Here is a 17,158-nt window from a genome sequence, read left to right on the forward strand (position 1 = left end):
ATTTTACTTTCGAAATTTGATTACATCCCTCGTTTAATATAGTTATCTTCATAAAATTCGTTAGTAAAAATTTGAGGTTAAAATCATTTTGGGTTTGCTTTAATACGAGGGATCAAATATCAATATCTTTCTAATATGCTAATAAAAAAAGAGAGTATGATGAAGTATTTAGCTTAAGCCTCATCACCACAAAACCACAAAAGCTCCGTAACCACCATACATTAGCTCAAAAACGGTTTATTACTCCACTAATATTTGGCATTAGTGTACTTCAACACTAATTTATGGAACTCATTGTATATATGCATTTTGATGTATAATAGTTACTAAAAGCAAGTTAGCCCATTCAAGTTCTTCCCCTCACTTAAAATTATCTCTCAAAACTTAATCGAAAATTTATTTATCTATCTCAATAAACGTCACGGAAATGTGGTGTTTATTTACTTTCAGCAGTTCTACAAGATGTAGTCTTTGATACAAATGCGTTACAACTAAATAGTTAAATAATGAAGAGAGAGGAGAAGGATGGGGTAAGAAATTGGTACGTGTGTGTTTCGCTGTATTTGAAGAGAAAGTATCAAAATCTTTTCTTATAATACGGAGAGTCCGATTTTAACAGTCTACAATCTCAAGTGTCATACTTAAAAAAAATTCTGTTATATATAGAGAGAGATTTTGAAATATCAAGTCATGTTGTTCTCATTTTGTGCCGTATGAACATATAACGGTATACTTTTTGTTCCTCGCCTCTTCTTACAACGTCGTAAGGTTTGTGAAAAACATGTTAGAGTGCGGATGGAGATCATTAAAAAAAAATTGTGGGTTTCAAAAAGTGGTGTGTTGAACAATTACCAAACTCGTTGGACTGGATTCCAATATTCCAAACTATGACTTAATTAAATTTTTGCCCCAAAAATATAAGAAAAATTATAGATTCATTGCCCTGAAGATATGATTAGATCCTCTAGACTCAAGATGAACATTCATAAATAAGGTAGGCGTGGTGCCTACTCTCATCTAGCTTGAAAATAATTAATCACCACCATTATTTACCTTAGTCGTTTACTACGAAAAAAGGCAAGAAAACTTCCAATATAAATGTTTGATAAAATGTTTGAGAGTTGTGACCACCACATGACAAACGTCGGAGGTCAACGACCACCGAGCAATGGTCGACAATGCCGCCACCGGGTAGCAAGAGAGATACGAACCACTATTCATATATCTTCTATTCTTTTAAGTGCCTTTTTCTTTTATTTAAATTAATAGGTTATCTGGCTTTTCATCTGAATGTATCTGGTTCAAAGTGCATCGTCAAACACTCAACATGATAAATTTTTCCCGTGGGGCCTCTTGGCCACCAAAAGCGCAAGTTCATATATCCTAAATCAACCAAATTTCCAAACATTTATATTGGAAATTTTCCTGCCTTTATTTGTACTTACGAAAAGTTTCTTAAAATGGCCAAATTTAACTTCTTTCCATATGCACAGCGCGTGTTTTTTTGTCAGTACCATGTATGCCAATTCTTTATGTCGGCGGAAAGAAAGTCCAATGGGTAGCATCTGAGTTGCTCAGTAATGAAGCCATTCACTCCACCAAACCACCTGCCATTCACTCCACCAACCCACCTGCACTCACCCTTTGTGTTCTTGACAATTAATTGCTTTTATAAGGGAAACAAACAAATGGAAGAGAAGTACAGTATTAGTGTCTGCAACACAGTAGTCTCTATATTAACCCGTTTTCAGCAACTATATGCAATCATCTACACTCTCTTCGTCATCAGAGAAGGCCTATTTAGCAATGAGCACAACACAACCTCCTCATATAGCTCTTTTTTCTGGTGCCGAAATGGGCCACTTGATGCCAGTCCTCCGGCTCGCCAGGATGCTGGCAAAGCGAAACTGCACTGTCACGGTCATCACCGCTCACCCCACCGTGTCTGCCGCCGAATCGGACCAAATATCCTTGTTCCTTCGCCACAATCCTGAAATTAATCATCTTGAACTCCATCTCGCTCCTAGCTCCCAGCAAGAAGATCTGGCCCCTGCCGACCCTTTCTTTCTCCAATTCGATCTCATCAATCATTCAGTCCATCTCCTCCGTCCTCTGTTATCTTCGTCATCTCCGCCTTTTTCAGCTATGTTTGTGGACTTCTTTCTAGTTGCCAAGACAGCTCCAATTGCTAAGGAACTCCACCTCCCTGTTTATGTCGTTTCCACCACCTCCGTCGAGTGCATCTCTCTCATGGCGTACTTTCCAGTTCTCACATCGAACCCGACCGAGTTCAACAATGCTTCCACCGAAATCAAGATTCCGGGATTACCACCAATGGCCATGTCGAGCCTCCCACCAGCACTCCTCAATCCCGGCAATCTTTTTACTTCGATGACTATTATGAACTCTCAAGCTCTATCCAAGGCCGATGGAATCTTGACAAACACCTTTGAGTATTTCCAAGCATCAACTCTCGGCGCTCTCAACAAATCCAGGGTGACAGCAAGCTTGCCGCCAATTCTGCCTATAGGGCCACTAGAACCGTATCATATTCCACAAGACGGGGACCACCGATACCGGTCATGGCTAGAGAACCAGCCATCCCAATCCGTAGTGTACATAAGCTTCGGGAGCAGAACAGCAATATCCCGGGATCAGGTGCAAGAACTGGAAAGCGGGTTGGAGAAGGCCGGGCGGAGATTCTGCTGGAACCTGAAAAACAGCATAGTAGACAAGGATGACCGGGAGGATGTGAAAGACATCCTGAGCAATTTGTTCTTGGAGAGAACCAAGAACAAGGGAATGATCATAAGAGGGTGGACGGACCAGCAGGAGATTCTGGCGCATCCTGCCATCGGAGGGTTCGTGAGCCACTGCGGGTGGAACTCGGTGATGGAAGCGGCCTGGCAGGGCGTGCCGGTGCTTGCATGGCCACAAAACGGCGACCAGAGGCTGAATGCAAAGGTCGTGGAGGACGCGGGATTGGGGCTGTGGGAGAGGAACTGGGATTGGGGTGTCGGTGGGATTGTGAAAGGGGATGAGATTGAGAGGAAGATTGTGGAGTTGATGACAGATGAGAAGCTGAGAGAAAGAGCCAAGAAGGTGAGAGAAGAGGCCAGGAAGGCTGTTGAGAGTGGTGGGAGCTCTGATAGGGTGATTGGGGATGTAATTAACTCTTTGATTCTTCCATATTCATAAAAATTATCCCGTTATCTTCAGAAACCATTGCACCAAGTGTTGGTTCACAATCTGCATTATGGAAGGGATGGCCAAGCAATTGATGAAAAAGAGAAGAAAAGGTGTTGGTGAATTAAAACTGATTGTGGCGAGATCCAAGGAATCAAAGATCTTTTTTTTTAGGGAGTCAAAGATCAGTTAGCACAAATTCAGCAAATCCTGTCCAATCGAGCATCATCTCATTGTTTGTGCCTAGATCATGGCATGTTATTCGCGTACTTTAGAGTCGCACGATACTTGCCAGTGACTTTAATACATTTTGCATGTTCTACAATGCAAAGGAAGGTGGGGAATATGAATCAGATTACTCCCCCATCAGAATTGTATGATACTTGTCAGTGACGTCATAAGTACATTCTAAAGAAGTATTCAAAAGGAAGGAGATTGTATGTTTGGATAAACATAAGTAAGAGCCTTTTATTTCTGTCCATCCACTTGAACAGTCCATCAATCAATATATAGCATGCACAACCAATGTAAAAATAATCGTACACAAGCGGCCTTATACATCACTGATTTGATAGAGTGGATAGTTATAATTCTCAAATCAAGAATGAATAAAACTGCTCGTATGTATATATGTATGTAGTTACATGTATAGATACCCTATGTTGCTAGGGTCAACAACTACTTGTATACTTAGGCTCCGTTTGGTCCGCGGCAAATTAATTTTCATAATTTTAGTCATTTTTATCTCTTAGAAAAAGAGATAACGGAAATATGCTTATTATCAACAAAAATATTTAGGCGTTAATTATTGCTAATAATAAAAATATTTTTTATTGACTTGTTTTTGTAAGCGATAATAATTATTAAAGTTAGAAAAATATTTTTTAAATTATTCATTTTCGCGTAACAAACCGACCCTTAATTTTAGGCAAAAAGGAGCTGAGAAGGTCGCGCGCAAGGAAAGACATGTCTCTCAATTAAAAACCACTAGAATATGTTTAGTTCTAGAGTTTTGGAGCGTAACTCCACGGTCCACTTTCTATTGAGGGATGGAAGAGAATCAGGCTTGATCAGGTTCCCGACCCATTCTACCCATGGGTTATGGGACGGTTTGGGATTCTTACTTATAAAAAATTAGGGTTGTTTTTCGAATTTGCCTAGTGGGTGGCCCCAAACCCATCAAGTCACTTACAAACTGTCATTAAAACTTCTTGTTTTTTGGTCGAAAACTGTCATTAAAATTTTGATTGCACCAATTTGATAAGTTTTAAGATTTAATTGCATTTTTTTAAAAGTTTTAGGACTCAATTATATATTCGCGATAAGTTTTAAAATTTTTAATATACTTATCCCGATTGTTTTGATGACGAGACAAATTTTGCCGGCACGAGTTTTTCCCCAATGTGCCACACCATTAGAGGCTTCTCCGTCGGTAGAGCCCTTTGTCTTACTCATATTTCCGGCCGATAATTTGTAAGGACTCGGTCATTCCATGTTTGCCAACCTCCGAGACGATTACTTTTGGAAACATCAATCCATAAACTCTTCTCCCGATTTTCATGGAACATGAGATGTTAAGCAAAGGTTGTATAAAACTATTTTTTTACACAACTCACCACCCTAGACATAAATTTAAATTGTTCACAAATAACTAGGAGTTGACTTGAGTAAATCATATTCTACACTATCCTTTGTTAAAAAAACATAGAAAGAAAGATCATTTCATAGAAGTTTAATTCCAAAATCCTTGAGTGGTAGATGATGGCATCTGAGTTTCTCATCTACCCCGCACGTTACTCAACGAACCCACTTACAGTTTCTTGTGGAGAAAAACCCAACCACACAAGTCCATTGGCATAAAGAAATTAGAAATGTCAAAAGTTTCGTATGGCGCTCACTTTGATACCAAAATTTTTCATTCTATCACTTAAATGCCACTTTTTTAAAAAACGATCACTTAAGTATCAACTTCGATTTAGGTTACTGGAAATCCGACGTGACAATATTTTATTAATTTCTTCTACCGATGTGGCTCGCCCGCATGCCCAGTCGGCATATATACCCCTAAAATGACGCCGTCTATCTGTTTTATCCCAAATTTAAAACCTAAATTGATCAATCAAGCATTTTTCCAAATTCAAAACCTTAATTCAATTTTCTCCTAAAATTAACGGCCGAATTTTGCAATGGAGAGGGGGAGCATGACAAGCGGCTCAAAATTCGTCACAACGAAACTTCGGATTTGGTGCACGTCATTGAGAAGGGGGGCACTGGATTTTCTCAGGGGGAGCGGCGTAAATATTAAAGAGAGAAAAGAATACCACTAGAACATGGAGCATCGGATTTTCATCTGGGTGGTCGCCTAAGAAAGTCTTTGAATTTTGTGAAAGGGGAAGAGATTGACAAGAAGACTGTAGAGTTGATGACAGATGAGGAGCTGAGAGAGAGAGCCAAGAAGGTGAGAGAAGAGGCTAGGAAGGCTGTCGGGAACTTAGGAGAGGTGGAAGCTCTGCTAAGGGGATCAGAGGAATACTTAAATCGTTAATTGTTCCATTTTAACAGAAGGTACGTCTATTATCTGGAGAAATTGTCACATCGAACAAGTCTATGAACTAACAAAAGAGTGTTGGCTCACAATCGACCATATGGAATGGATAGTCAAGTGATTAAAAAATGCCATTGGTGAATCAAAGATTAATGAGAAAAGCAAAATCTTGCAAATCCATCAATCGATTGTGTCTTGACTTAAAAAAAGAATCAATAGCCAATGAAGCACAATCTCATTACCTAGAATCATGATGTTATTGTCGTTTTTAAGTGCTGTATCATATTTGCAGGTGCCTTCAATACGTGATACATGTAATGCAATGCATGTTCTGACTTGGGCTACATTAATTGATATTGTAATTTACCGTTTTACGGTGTTGGTTTAATCAAGTAAGATATAAAGTTTCTTAAATAATATAATATGAAACTGGCTAATGTAGGCCAAGTTAGGCCCGGCCCGTGATGAGAGGGCCTGGCTTATAACTCTATAAATAGAGCTCAAGTCCCTCCTCTAATCCTAACTCACACATTATCTCACATAAGGAGCAAACATTATCAGTGAGGGCAATCTCATTAAGCCAGTGATACAGTGGGTGATAGAGGAGAAGACTTGCGTTGAGAATCGTCGCTATTCCGCATCAAAAACAACGGATTCCAAATTAGGTGTGCAATTTCCTTTTACTCGATTAATGTGTTCTAGATTCTAGTTATGGAGATATTGGGTATCATTTTTCGCGATTGACATGTGGTATCAGAGGTTTCCATAGACTAGATGTAGAACGTATGAATTTTTCCCTTTTTTCGTGATTTTTTGTTTATCAAAATTTGATTTTGATTATATATTCGGAATGTACTCATCAAGATGAGAATTTTGATATGCGGCGCGCCACCAGGGAACGTCGCATGCGCCCCCACGCAGAGACATGCGCCGCTGGGCTGCGGCGTGCGATGCACACATGCTCCCATGAGCTAGCGTCGTCCAACGCGTGCAAGGCACGCCTAGGGCTCACGTCATCATGACGTCAGCAAACAGGTCCAAGCAACCAGGTACAAATCTGACCCGACCCGTTGACTCGACTCGGTTGACCGGGTGACCCAACCCAGAGATCCAACCCGTTGACCCGCTCAAACCGGTTCATCCGTTGACCGGACCGATCAACTAGTCGGACCGTAACTCGATTGAACCGGTAACCGATCAAACTGTGGGCAGTCGGACCGGCGAACGGACTGGATCAAGCAGGGGCAAGTGTGCCTCACGCGCCGCGCCACGCAATAAGGAGGCGCGTGAGGGTGCGTGCAATTTTCGATTGGAGTGTTTTTGGTATCTATGTTATCGTATTGAGATTCTCTACACTGTTGTATATTTATTTTATGTGTTTGATGCTTTTATGGAGGTGAAAATACATATGGAACCCTATATACGTGTATTTTTAGGGTAATTTTGAGTATTTTCGTGTATTTTTATATGGTTTTGGAAATACAGATGTTAGCTCACATGAATGTTATCATGTAAAGTATGTGTAGTGTGTAATTCATTATCTATCAATGAATAGAACAATGTAATTGGCATGGCATGTGATTTTAGCGACAAATCGCTCCTATCTTTAAGTATAAAATTGCATGCATATGGTGAATGTGAGACGTAAAGATTATATCCCTGGTACGAGAGAGTTTCAAAGATTCGATTGAGTTGTGACCGTCAAAGTGGCATACTTGATTGGGTTTGAGAAATATCGGTCTCATATTATAGTGGGATGTCTCTTATTTTAGTGCGTGGTCATACTCTAAAAGGACGTGATTATGTATTTGTTCATGGAAGGATACATGTACAACATATGTTTGAGAAGTGACTGATCCTAGTGATTCACACACCCAAAGGTGATGAATTTACAAAGTTTGAAATAAATTCTCATGGCCGCTGTAACGTGGAAGGTATACAACTGCATGTCATGTATTCTGCCCAAATGTGTTTGTATGATGATATACGTAACTTTCAAGATGTGCACTCATAAGATTTTCAAGTTACACAGTTCTCACATGATGCTAATTATAAACATTGTTTGTTCCAAATCAGTCACCTTCTCTTTAAACGGCAACTCTATTGCTATTGAGATTCTTACTAGTTCAAACTTTAAGAAATGGAAAGATGATTTTATGTTTGGGATGGAGCCGGTGGATGTTCATATTGCTCTTACTGGGGATAAGCTGACATATCTTACTAAGGGCCTATTTGGTTCGGCTTTAAGGGAATGCATTTGGCAAAATGCAAATACCTTTGAGCTAAAAGGGTTTTTCGAAATGTAAGTAGTGTTTGGTAATGTATATTTTAAAATCACATTTGAAAGCAACTTTGGTCTAAATACTATTTGGTAAAAACTTAATTTTGCAAATGACTTTTGCTAATATTTAAAAAAAAAAATTTTGGCTTGAACTAGCCACCGCCGGCGACCGTCCGGCAGGCCAAAACGGCCGCCGGCCAGCCTTGCCTAAGGTCGTGCGACCCCGGCGACCGCTGCCCGGGGGTCGACCGACCTCCGGCGACCGCCGCCTGGGGTCGCCTGACCTCAGGCGGTGCTCGGGTCGCGCAACCCAGATCTGGGTCGCGACCCGAGCGCCGCCTGTGGGTCAGCCGACCTCCGGCGACGACCCAACCTTCGGCGACCGTCGCCTGGGGGTCGCCCGACCCCGGCGACCGCCGCCTGGGGTCGCGCGACCGCCGCAGGGTCGCGCAACCGCCACACAGGGTCGCCCGACCTCAGTGGTGCTCGGGTCGCGCGACCCAAATTTGGGTCGCAACCGCCACCTAAGGTCGCCCGACGTCAAGCGGCGCTCGGGTCGCGACCCAGATCTGGGTCGCGCAACCCAAACGCCGCCTGAGATCGGGCGACCCCAGGCGACGATCGCCGGGGTCGGGCGACCCCTAGGCAGCAGTCGCCGGAGGTCGGCCGACCCTCAGGTGGCCTCCGGTGTGGTTCCTTGGGCACGATGAATAGTGCCGATTGCATTCCAAAAATGCAATTTCCCCAAGGCACCTCATGAGGTGCATTCAGCCAAAGGCCCTTACTCAGCTTTGGAGATGCAATTGCATCTCCTCAAAGCTTGCAAAAAAATTTGCCAAACAAGTTTGCATTTGCCCAAGGGACTTTGGGGCCCCAAAGTAGCATTTCAAAGCTAAACCAAACAGGCCCTAACACCAGTACGGAAGCCCAGAAAGCACAATTTGCTACATGTGAAAAGAGTAATAGAATTTGCTTACTGTTAATGAAACGGTTCATTCAGGAACACTTTAAAAGTGGTTTACCAACTGACTGCACTGCGAGACAAATGATGGAGGCTTTGGAGGCTAGAAACCGAGTCTCATCTAATGCTAAAATTGGAACACACTTGCAAGCACTTTTCAACATGAAATATGATGGTTTTACTGGAGTTAGGGATTACGTTCTAAGGATGGTAAATTTGCAGATAAAGCTTCAGGCTCTTAATGTTGCTATTCCTGCTGCTTGCATTGTGCATCAAGCTTTAAATACTCTTCCACCCGATTTTGGGATTATCAAGACTAATTATAATTCCCAAGATTAGACATGGTCGATTAATGACATGATAGCAAGAGTGGTGGCAAAAGAAGAGAAACTAAAGAAAGAGAAAGGGCACATTGTCATGTATGCTTCTAGTTCCAGCAATAAGAAGACTAAGAGGTTCAAAACTCATACTCAGAAAGGAACTAATGAAACCACCGGTCATTCTAACAGTCTGGGTCCTAAGAAAACATCCTTGAAGAAGGATGATGGCGTTTGTTACTTTTGTGGGAAGAAGGGTCACATAAAGAAAGATTGCAACAAATATAAAACTTGGTTGTCTAAGCGTGAGCATACAGATAATGATTCTTTGGCATTGGTTTGTGAATCAAACCTATCAAAAGGACCATCAAATTCTTGGTGGCTAGATAGTGGTGCAACTAATCATATTACGTTTACCATACAGGGATTCATAAATAGAAGATAGTCAAATCATGATAAATCAAAGCTCACCGTAGGAAACAACTATAAAGTTGACGTCGAGTTTGCGGGAGATGTCATTTTAGTTCTAAATTCTAGTTTTAATTTGATGTTAAGGAACACATTTTATGTACCTTCCTTTAGACGGAACTTAATTTCTGTATCATGTTTAGACATGGTTGGCTACTCTTTTGAAATAAAGAACAATACTATTTCTATGTTTTTTTTTTAATTCAAATAAGGTTGGGTACTACAATTTGTCCAATGGATTGTATAGATTGTGTTTATCTCCCAATGATTTATACGTCACTTGTAGAGTTGAAAATGTTGTTTCTAAAAGACCTCTACCTAAGGAACAGTCTTATGCATCATGGCATAAGCATCTTGGTCACATCTATAGGGAAAGAGTGGAAGGTTAATAAAGGCCGACATGTTATCTACTCTTTAAAGAGACCTAGAGATATGCGTAGACTGTTGTAGAGGTAGGATGACTAAGATAAAGAAGAAAACTGCAATCCGAAGTTCTACCTGTTGGAGGTTATTCATACTGATATTAGTGGACCCTATACGGCAACCTTGTGTAGAAATTTTTATTTCATCACTTTTATTGACAACTATTCCCAATATGGTTATCTGTGCTTGATTAAGGAAAAGTCTGAGTCTCTTGACAAGTTTAAGATTTTTCGGACTGAAGTCGAGAAACAGTTGGAAAAAATCATAAAGGTTGTCAGATCTGACAGGGGTGGTGAGTATTATAACAGGTATGGCGATGCTCGACAGCTTAAAGGACCATTTGCAAAATACTTGGAGGATTCTGGAATAGTAGCTCATTTCGATTTGGAGTTACACCAAATGGATGTTAAAACTGTTTTTCTGAATAAAGACCTTGATGAGGAGGTTTATATAGAGCAACCCAAAGGCTTTGCAGCAGATGATTCAGGTAAGCTTGTGTGTAGTCTGAAAAAGTCAATTTATAGCCTCAAGCAAGCTTCTAGATAATGGTACTTAAAGTTTCATAATAATGTCACTTCTTTTGGTTTTGTTGTAAACATACTGGATCAGTGTATATACTGCAAGGTCAGTGGGAGGAAATTTATTTTCACGTACTCTATGTAGACGATATCTTACTTGCAAGCACTGATCTTGGATTATTGCATGAGACAAAGCGAATGTTGTCAAATAATTTGACATGAAGGATCTTGGTGAGGCGTTTTTTGTACTTGGCATTGAGATTCATAGCGATCGTTCTTGCCGTATATTGGGTTTATCTTAAAAGGCATATGTTGATCGTATTTTGGAAAGATTCAGTATGCGGGATTACAAGTTAGGAATTGTTCCTATCAATAAGGATGATAAATTGAGTCTATCACAATGTCCTAATTCAAATATTGCGAAAGCCCAAATGAAGAATGTACCTTATGCTAGTGCACTTGGTAGTATTATGTATGCTCAAGTTTGCACTATATTGCTTTTGTAATAGGACTTCTAGGTAGATATCAGTCAAATCCATAACACGATCACTAAGTTGCTGCCAAGAAGGTTTTGAGGTATTTAAAGAAAACAAGAGATTATATGCTGATTTACAAACATTTCAAGACCTGCAACTAGTAAGGTATTTGGATGCAGATTTGTACTTGGCATTGAGATTCATAGCGATCGTTCTTGCCGTATATTGGGTTTATCTTAAAGGGCATATATTGATCGTATTTTGGAAAGATTCAGTATGCGGGATTACAAGCCAGGAATTGTTCCTGTCAATAAGGATGATAAATTGAGTCTATCACAATGTCCTAATTCAAATATTGCGAAAGCCCAAATGAAGAATGTACCTTATGCTAGTGCACTTGGTAGTATTATGTATGCTCAAGTTTGCACTATATTGCTTTTGCAATAGGACTTCTAGGTAGATATCAGTCAAATTCATAACACGATCACTAGGTTGTTGCCAAGAAGGTTTTGGTACTTAAAGAAAACAAGAGATTATATGCTGATTTACAAACATTTCAAGACATGCAACTAGTAAGGTATTTGGATGCAGATTTTGCTAGCAGTCAGGATGAATTGAAGTCGACAACAGGATACATCTTTATGTTAGCAAGAGGTGCAGTATCATGGAAAAGCGAAACACAGAAAACTATGTCATCATCTACCATGCAAGCTGAGTTTATAGCATGCTTTTCTGCAGCTACTAAGGCAATTTGGCTCCGGAACCTCATTAGGGAGTTGACCATATTTGATTTTGTGGATAGACCCATACGGTTGTAATGTGACAATAACTCTGCAGTGTTGTTTATCAACAACAACAGAGATCTCAAGGGGTCTAAGCATATGGCGGTCAAGTTTTTGATCATAAAGGAAACAATTCAGAACGGTAACATTACAATAGAGCATATTCTCACAAATAATATGGTTATAGATCCACTAACTAAAAGCCTTCACCCTTGTGTGTTTAAACGACATGTAATTAACATGGGCTTAGAAGCATCATGAGATGCTATTGTTTAGTGGGAGCTATTTTATTTTTACTCTAATAAGTTTACATATGTGTTTTTTGTTATATTTAGTAACATTTTAATGTGTATCAACTCATTTACATTCAATAAGGTGTTTATGAATGCATTGTTAGTATGTTGAATACATATATTCGGTGAAAATCTCAGGGTATTGCGTAAACCTTGAGTAAAAGCTAGGGGCATCCAGTTATTAGTCTTAAGGATATATCTTGTTACACATAAAGTAAAGTTAACTATAAGGACAAGACATATGTAAGTTCCTTGAAACCATAAGGATATTCTCTAATGATACGTCCGATTTTTGTTACACTTAAGGAAATAGAATATGGACTAACAAGGGGATGACACATAAGGTATTACTCTTTTTGAGGTGTTATCCAATTGCCACACTACCATATTAAATCCATATAAGTAAAGTTAAGAGCATTTGTGACCATGAAAGGCTTTGTGTGTATACATGCAGTTACCGCCATGATTCGGCATTTGAGACTTTATGGGATCGAATTGACTATTAAGAATTATCTCTAGACCAATATAAAGGTGCCCACATACAGTACAATTTCAATTAATATAGCCCAAATGGGAGAATATAAGAGTTTTTCTGATGTGGGGTACATTAATTGATATTGTAATTTACCGTTTTCCGGTGTTGGTCTAATCAGGTAAGATATAAAGTTTCTTAAATAGTATAATATGGAACTGGCTAGTGTGGGCCAAGTTAGGCATGGCCCGTGATGAGAGAACCTAGCTTAAAACTTTATAAATAGAGCTCAAGTCCCTCCTCTAACCCTGACTCGCACATTATCTCACATAAGAAGCAAATACTATCTATGAGGGCAGTCTCATTAAGCCAGTGATACAGTGGGTGATAGAAAAGAAGACTTATGCTGAGGATTGTTGCTATTCCGCATCAAGAATGATGGATTCCAAATTAGGTGTGCAAATTACTTTTACTCGATTAATGTGTTCTAGATTCTAGTTATGGAGATCTTGAGTGTCGTGTTTAGCGACTAACATGTGGTATCAGAGCTTTCCATAGACTAGATGTAGAACGTACGGATTTTGCCCTTTTTCGTGATTTTTTGTTCATCAAAATTTGATTTTGATTATATATTCGAAATGTACTCGTCGAGACGAGAATTTTGATATGTGGCGCACCACCGGGGGATGCCGCACGCGCCTCCACTTGCAGACACGTGCCGCTACGCAGTGGCGTGTGGCGCCCACGCGCAGGCGTTGTCCAGCACGTACAAGGCACGCCCCAGGCTGACGTCATCATGACATCAGCGAACAGTCCAGGCGAACGTGTGATAAATGTAATGTATTGCAAAGAAAGAAGATGGGTTTCAATAGAAAAAAATTGGCAAAAGTACACCACAAGTGCCATAACTTGTGTACGGCGATCACTTTGGTGCCATAACTTTTTTTCGGATCACTTTGGTGCCAAGTCAGAGAAAAAAAGATCACTTTAGCGCCAATTTGGCCGGAAATCCGACGTGGCATTTTTTATTAATTTTTTACGCCGACGTGGCTCACCGGAGGCTGAGTCAGCGTGTACAATCAGCATTTTTAATTTTAAATAAATTTTTTTTAGCGTGTACAATCAGCATTTTTAATTTTAAATATTTTTTTCCTTTTTTTTCTTCTTTCTTTTTCTTTTCTTTTCTTTTTTCTTTTCTCCCATCGCCGGCCGGTTGCCGGTGGCCGGCCCGGCCACCGGCGAAGCCCGGGAAGGGCTGGGCGAGGCGGCCTTGCCCATGGCCGGCGAGGGCAACCGACCCTCGCCAGCGATAGGCGAGGCCGGCCCTCACCGCCGCCAGAGCGAGGCCTCCCCTTGCCGGCCCGGGAGAGGCGCCTCGCCCGGCGCCGGCAGAGGTCGCCCTCGCCGGATCTGGCGAGGCGACCTCGCCGGCGGCCGGCGCAGGGTCGCCCACGCCCGACTCGGGCGAGGGCGACCCTCGCCCGCCCGGGCGAGGCTTCCTCGCCCGTGCCGGCGAGGTCGCCCACGCCCGACTCGGGCGAGGCGACCCACGCCCGACTCGAGGCGAGGCGACCTCGCCCGCCCGGGCGAGGGCTTCCCTCGCCCGATGCACGGCGAGGGTCGCCCACGCCGGACTCGGGCGAGGGCGACCTCGCTCGCCCGGGCGAGGGCGCCTCGCCCGACTCTAGCGAGGGTCGCCTCGCCGGCGTCGGGCGAGGAAGCCTCGCACAGGCGGGCGAGGGTCGCCCTCGCCGAGATCCGGCATCGGGCGACCCTCGCCGCATCGAGCGAGGGAAGCCTCGCCCGGGCGGGCGAGGTCGCCTCGCCTAAGTCGGGCATGGGAGACCCTCGCCCGCCCGGGCGAGGGCGGCCGTCGCTGGGCTGGCCTCGCTGTCGCCGGTGGTCGGCCGCCTCGCCGGCCATGGGCAAGGCGCCGCTCGCCCGGCCCTTCCCGAGCTTCGCCGGTGGCCGGCCGGCCACGGCGACCCGGCCGGCGAGGGGAAAAAGAAAAGAAAAGAAAAAGGAAAGAAGAAAAAAAAACGAAAAAAATATTATTTTTGAGCTGAAAAAAATTATTTAAAATAAAAAATGTTGACTGTACACGCTGACTCAGCCTCCGGCGAGCCACGTCGGCGTCAAAAATTAATAAAAAATGCCACTTCGGATTTCCAGCCAAATTGACACTAAAGTGATCTCTTTTCCTCCGACTTGACACCAAAGTGATCCGAAAAAAGGTTATGGCACCAAAGTGATCGCCGTACACAAGTTATGGCACTTGTGGTGTACTTTTACCGAAAAAAATTCCTTTTCAGTGTTTGTAAGCACCTGTACTGATGAATCATATGAAGTAAGAAGAAAGAAATAAGCTACCACCCATTCATAGTTAAGGGCGCTGTTATTCTTAATAAGGACATGTTATCATTTTCAAAGCATTGATTAGACAGAACATGAGAAAACCGGTCCATTAAAAATGACAGACTTATTTTGGTGAGGTGTTTAACAAATGCCCCTTCTAACAAGAGGAATTTGAGTTTTACCTGACTCATCGATCTTAGACACATCATCCTCTGAACACTCATTATCGGTTGATGTATTAGAGCGGATCATGTCATCATACACTGTTTCAGCAGGTGTTTCTGTCTCACAACTTATCTTCCAAATTCGTGAAGCCACATGCTTAAATTTTGTATACAGTCTTTATGCCTGATATAGATTTGCAGCAGAAAAATTTAACAATTTAATTGATAGACGTGGTACTCTATTATCTTATCGAGGGGTTCAAAAGACAAATGGATAATAAAGGTAGGTTTTACAGCTTAGTTATTTTAATACCACGAAAAATCCCAAACTGGTATACATGTAACAAATTTACCCCAAATTAATTTTTTGACCACCAAAAACCCCAAACGGGTACACCTGAGGTAAATTTACTCTCCATTAGTTTCTATTAAATTTTACTGTCAAATTGCTAAGTTAAATGACTCGTGGCAGTTGACGAATGTACCAGTTTTGGTGTTTTACCCTCTGTTTGTCTCAAGTGTACTAATTTATGATTTTTTTTGTATTAATCCAATTTAACATACGATAAATTTGTCACAGATGTATCAGTTTAAGGTTTTTGGTGGTTAAAATATTATTGTAGGGTAAAATTATCACGGGTGTACCAGTTTGGGATTTTTTGTGATTAAAAAATTAGTTTGGGATAAATTTGTCACGGGTGTACCAGTTTGAGGTTTTTCGTGGTATTAATCCTTATTGAAAATATCACTGAAAATGACTCTAATAAATTTCTCAATGTTTGGCACAGATAAGTTATGTGTCCCCTCAGGAGACTTTCTTTGTTGAATGGAGCAATACACATGCTATGTTTCGGTGAATATAAATGTCAGTGTAGAGTGAAGGCTTCATAAATATGCTTCCTTGAATGAATTTATAAGTTCTCAATCTAATAACAAGCTCTACTCCTTCGAACCTTACCTTCTGAATCCAATAGCTCTAAATGAAATTTATTGTGAGGAAATTTGACGAAAAAAATTTGGTGAAAAACATATAGCAATCCAACAGAGACTGATTTTATGAAGTCAAAGACGAATACACACGAATCGCAATGACTATGATCTACAGTGTAAAACATAATGTTCGGCAAACCTGATTAATGTCAGCATATAAATCACAAGACGCTGTCACTCCGCGGCTTGATTTGTAGTCTCCATAGGAGGCCAACACGACTCTATGTATGAACCAATTGTAAGGTTAAAAACGCAGAAATTACCAAAAAAATCTTAAACATATTGCACTTTTGCTAATTCAGTTCTAAATCTTTTAATTGTATCAATTGAATCCTAAACTTTTTTATGTTTTGCCAATTGAGTCCATCCTCGTAATTTTGGCCAGAAATAGCTCCCATGGACGCTGGCTATCCTACGTAGCACGGCGGACGGGGCCGGCGCTGCCGTGGACAATTTTAATAATATTATAGTTTTTTCAAATTCTTTTATCATTCTTCAATAAAATGGGTAGACCCTCTTTCACCAAGCCGCGAGTGGCTGCACGCTGCAAGCAGTGGGCAATGATGTGAAAGGGAGGCCACCAATCTGTGCACCCCACATTTGAAATACATGCTCAGCAGGCTTGTCTCAACACTTCATCAGAACAACAGATTCTTCTTCTAAATGCAAGATCACGGAACCGAGCGACCGACCCTGTTCTCCCAACTCTGCAGTTGCTTGCAATAATCTCACTCGAGTGACTCAATTCGGTTCTGTCCTGTCATGTCCTTCTTGCACGCGACGGGCAAACTGAAAAGCCTCGTGAGCATTAAGATCATTGAGATGAGGCCCAAGCCCGGTAATAGATTTACATTTTGATACATTTCGGAGTATCAAAATGCTCACGAGGAAAAAAATAGTAAAAATCACGTTTATCTTTATCCAACT

General features: G+C 41.4%; 1 protein-coding gene across 1 annotated transcript; it reads left to right on the plus strand.

Annotated features, from left to right (window-relative positions):
* The first annotated feature begins 1,728 nt into the window (after positions 1-1,728).
* LOC115668793 (UDP-glycosyltransferase 13-like) lies at positions 1,729-3,262 on the plus strand. The gene has a single exon (XM_030590182.2). The coding sequence runs from the start codon at positions 1,759-1,761 to the stop codon at positions 3,196-3,198; it is 1,440 nt and encodes a 479-aa protein (XP_030446042.2). The 5' UTR covers positions 1,729-1,758; the 3' UTR covers positions 3,199-3,262.
* The last annotated feature ends 13,896 nt before the right edge of the window (positions 3,263-17,158 follow it).

Source organism: Syzygium oleosum, unplaced genomic scaffold (genome assembly GCF_021117445.2).
Source record: "Syzygium oleosum isolate NSW1041296 unplaced genomic scaffold, Sole_v2.1 Sole_v2.11, whole genome shotgun sequence".
NCBI classification, from domain to species: Eukaryota; Viridiplantae; Streptophyta; class Magnoliopsida; order Myrtales; family Myrtaceae; genus Syzygium; species Syzygium oleosum.

Bases quoted from the DNA above. Each gene is read 5' to 3' on its own strand.
- LOC115668793 (XM_030590182.2), top strand. From the start codon at position 1,759: ATGCAATCATCTACACTCTCTTCGTCATCAGAGAAGGCCTATTTAGCA.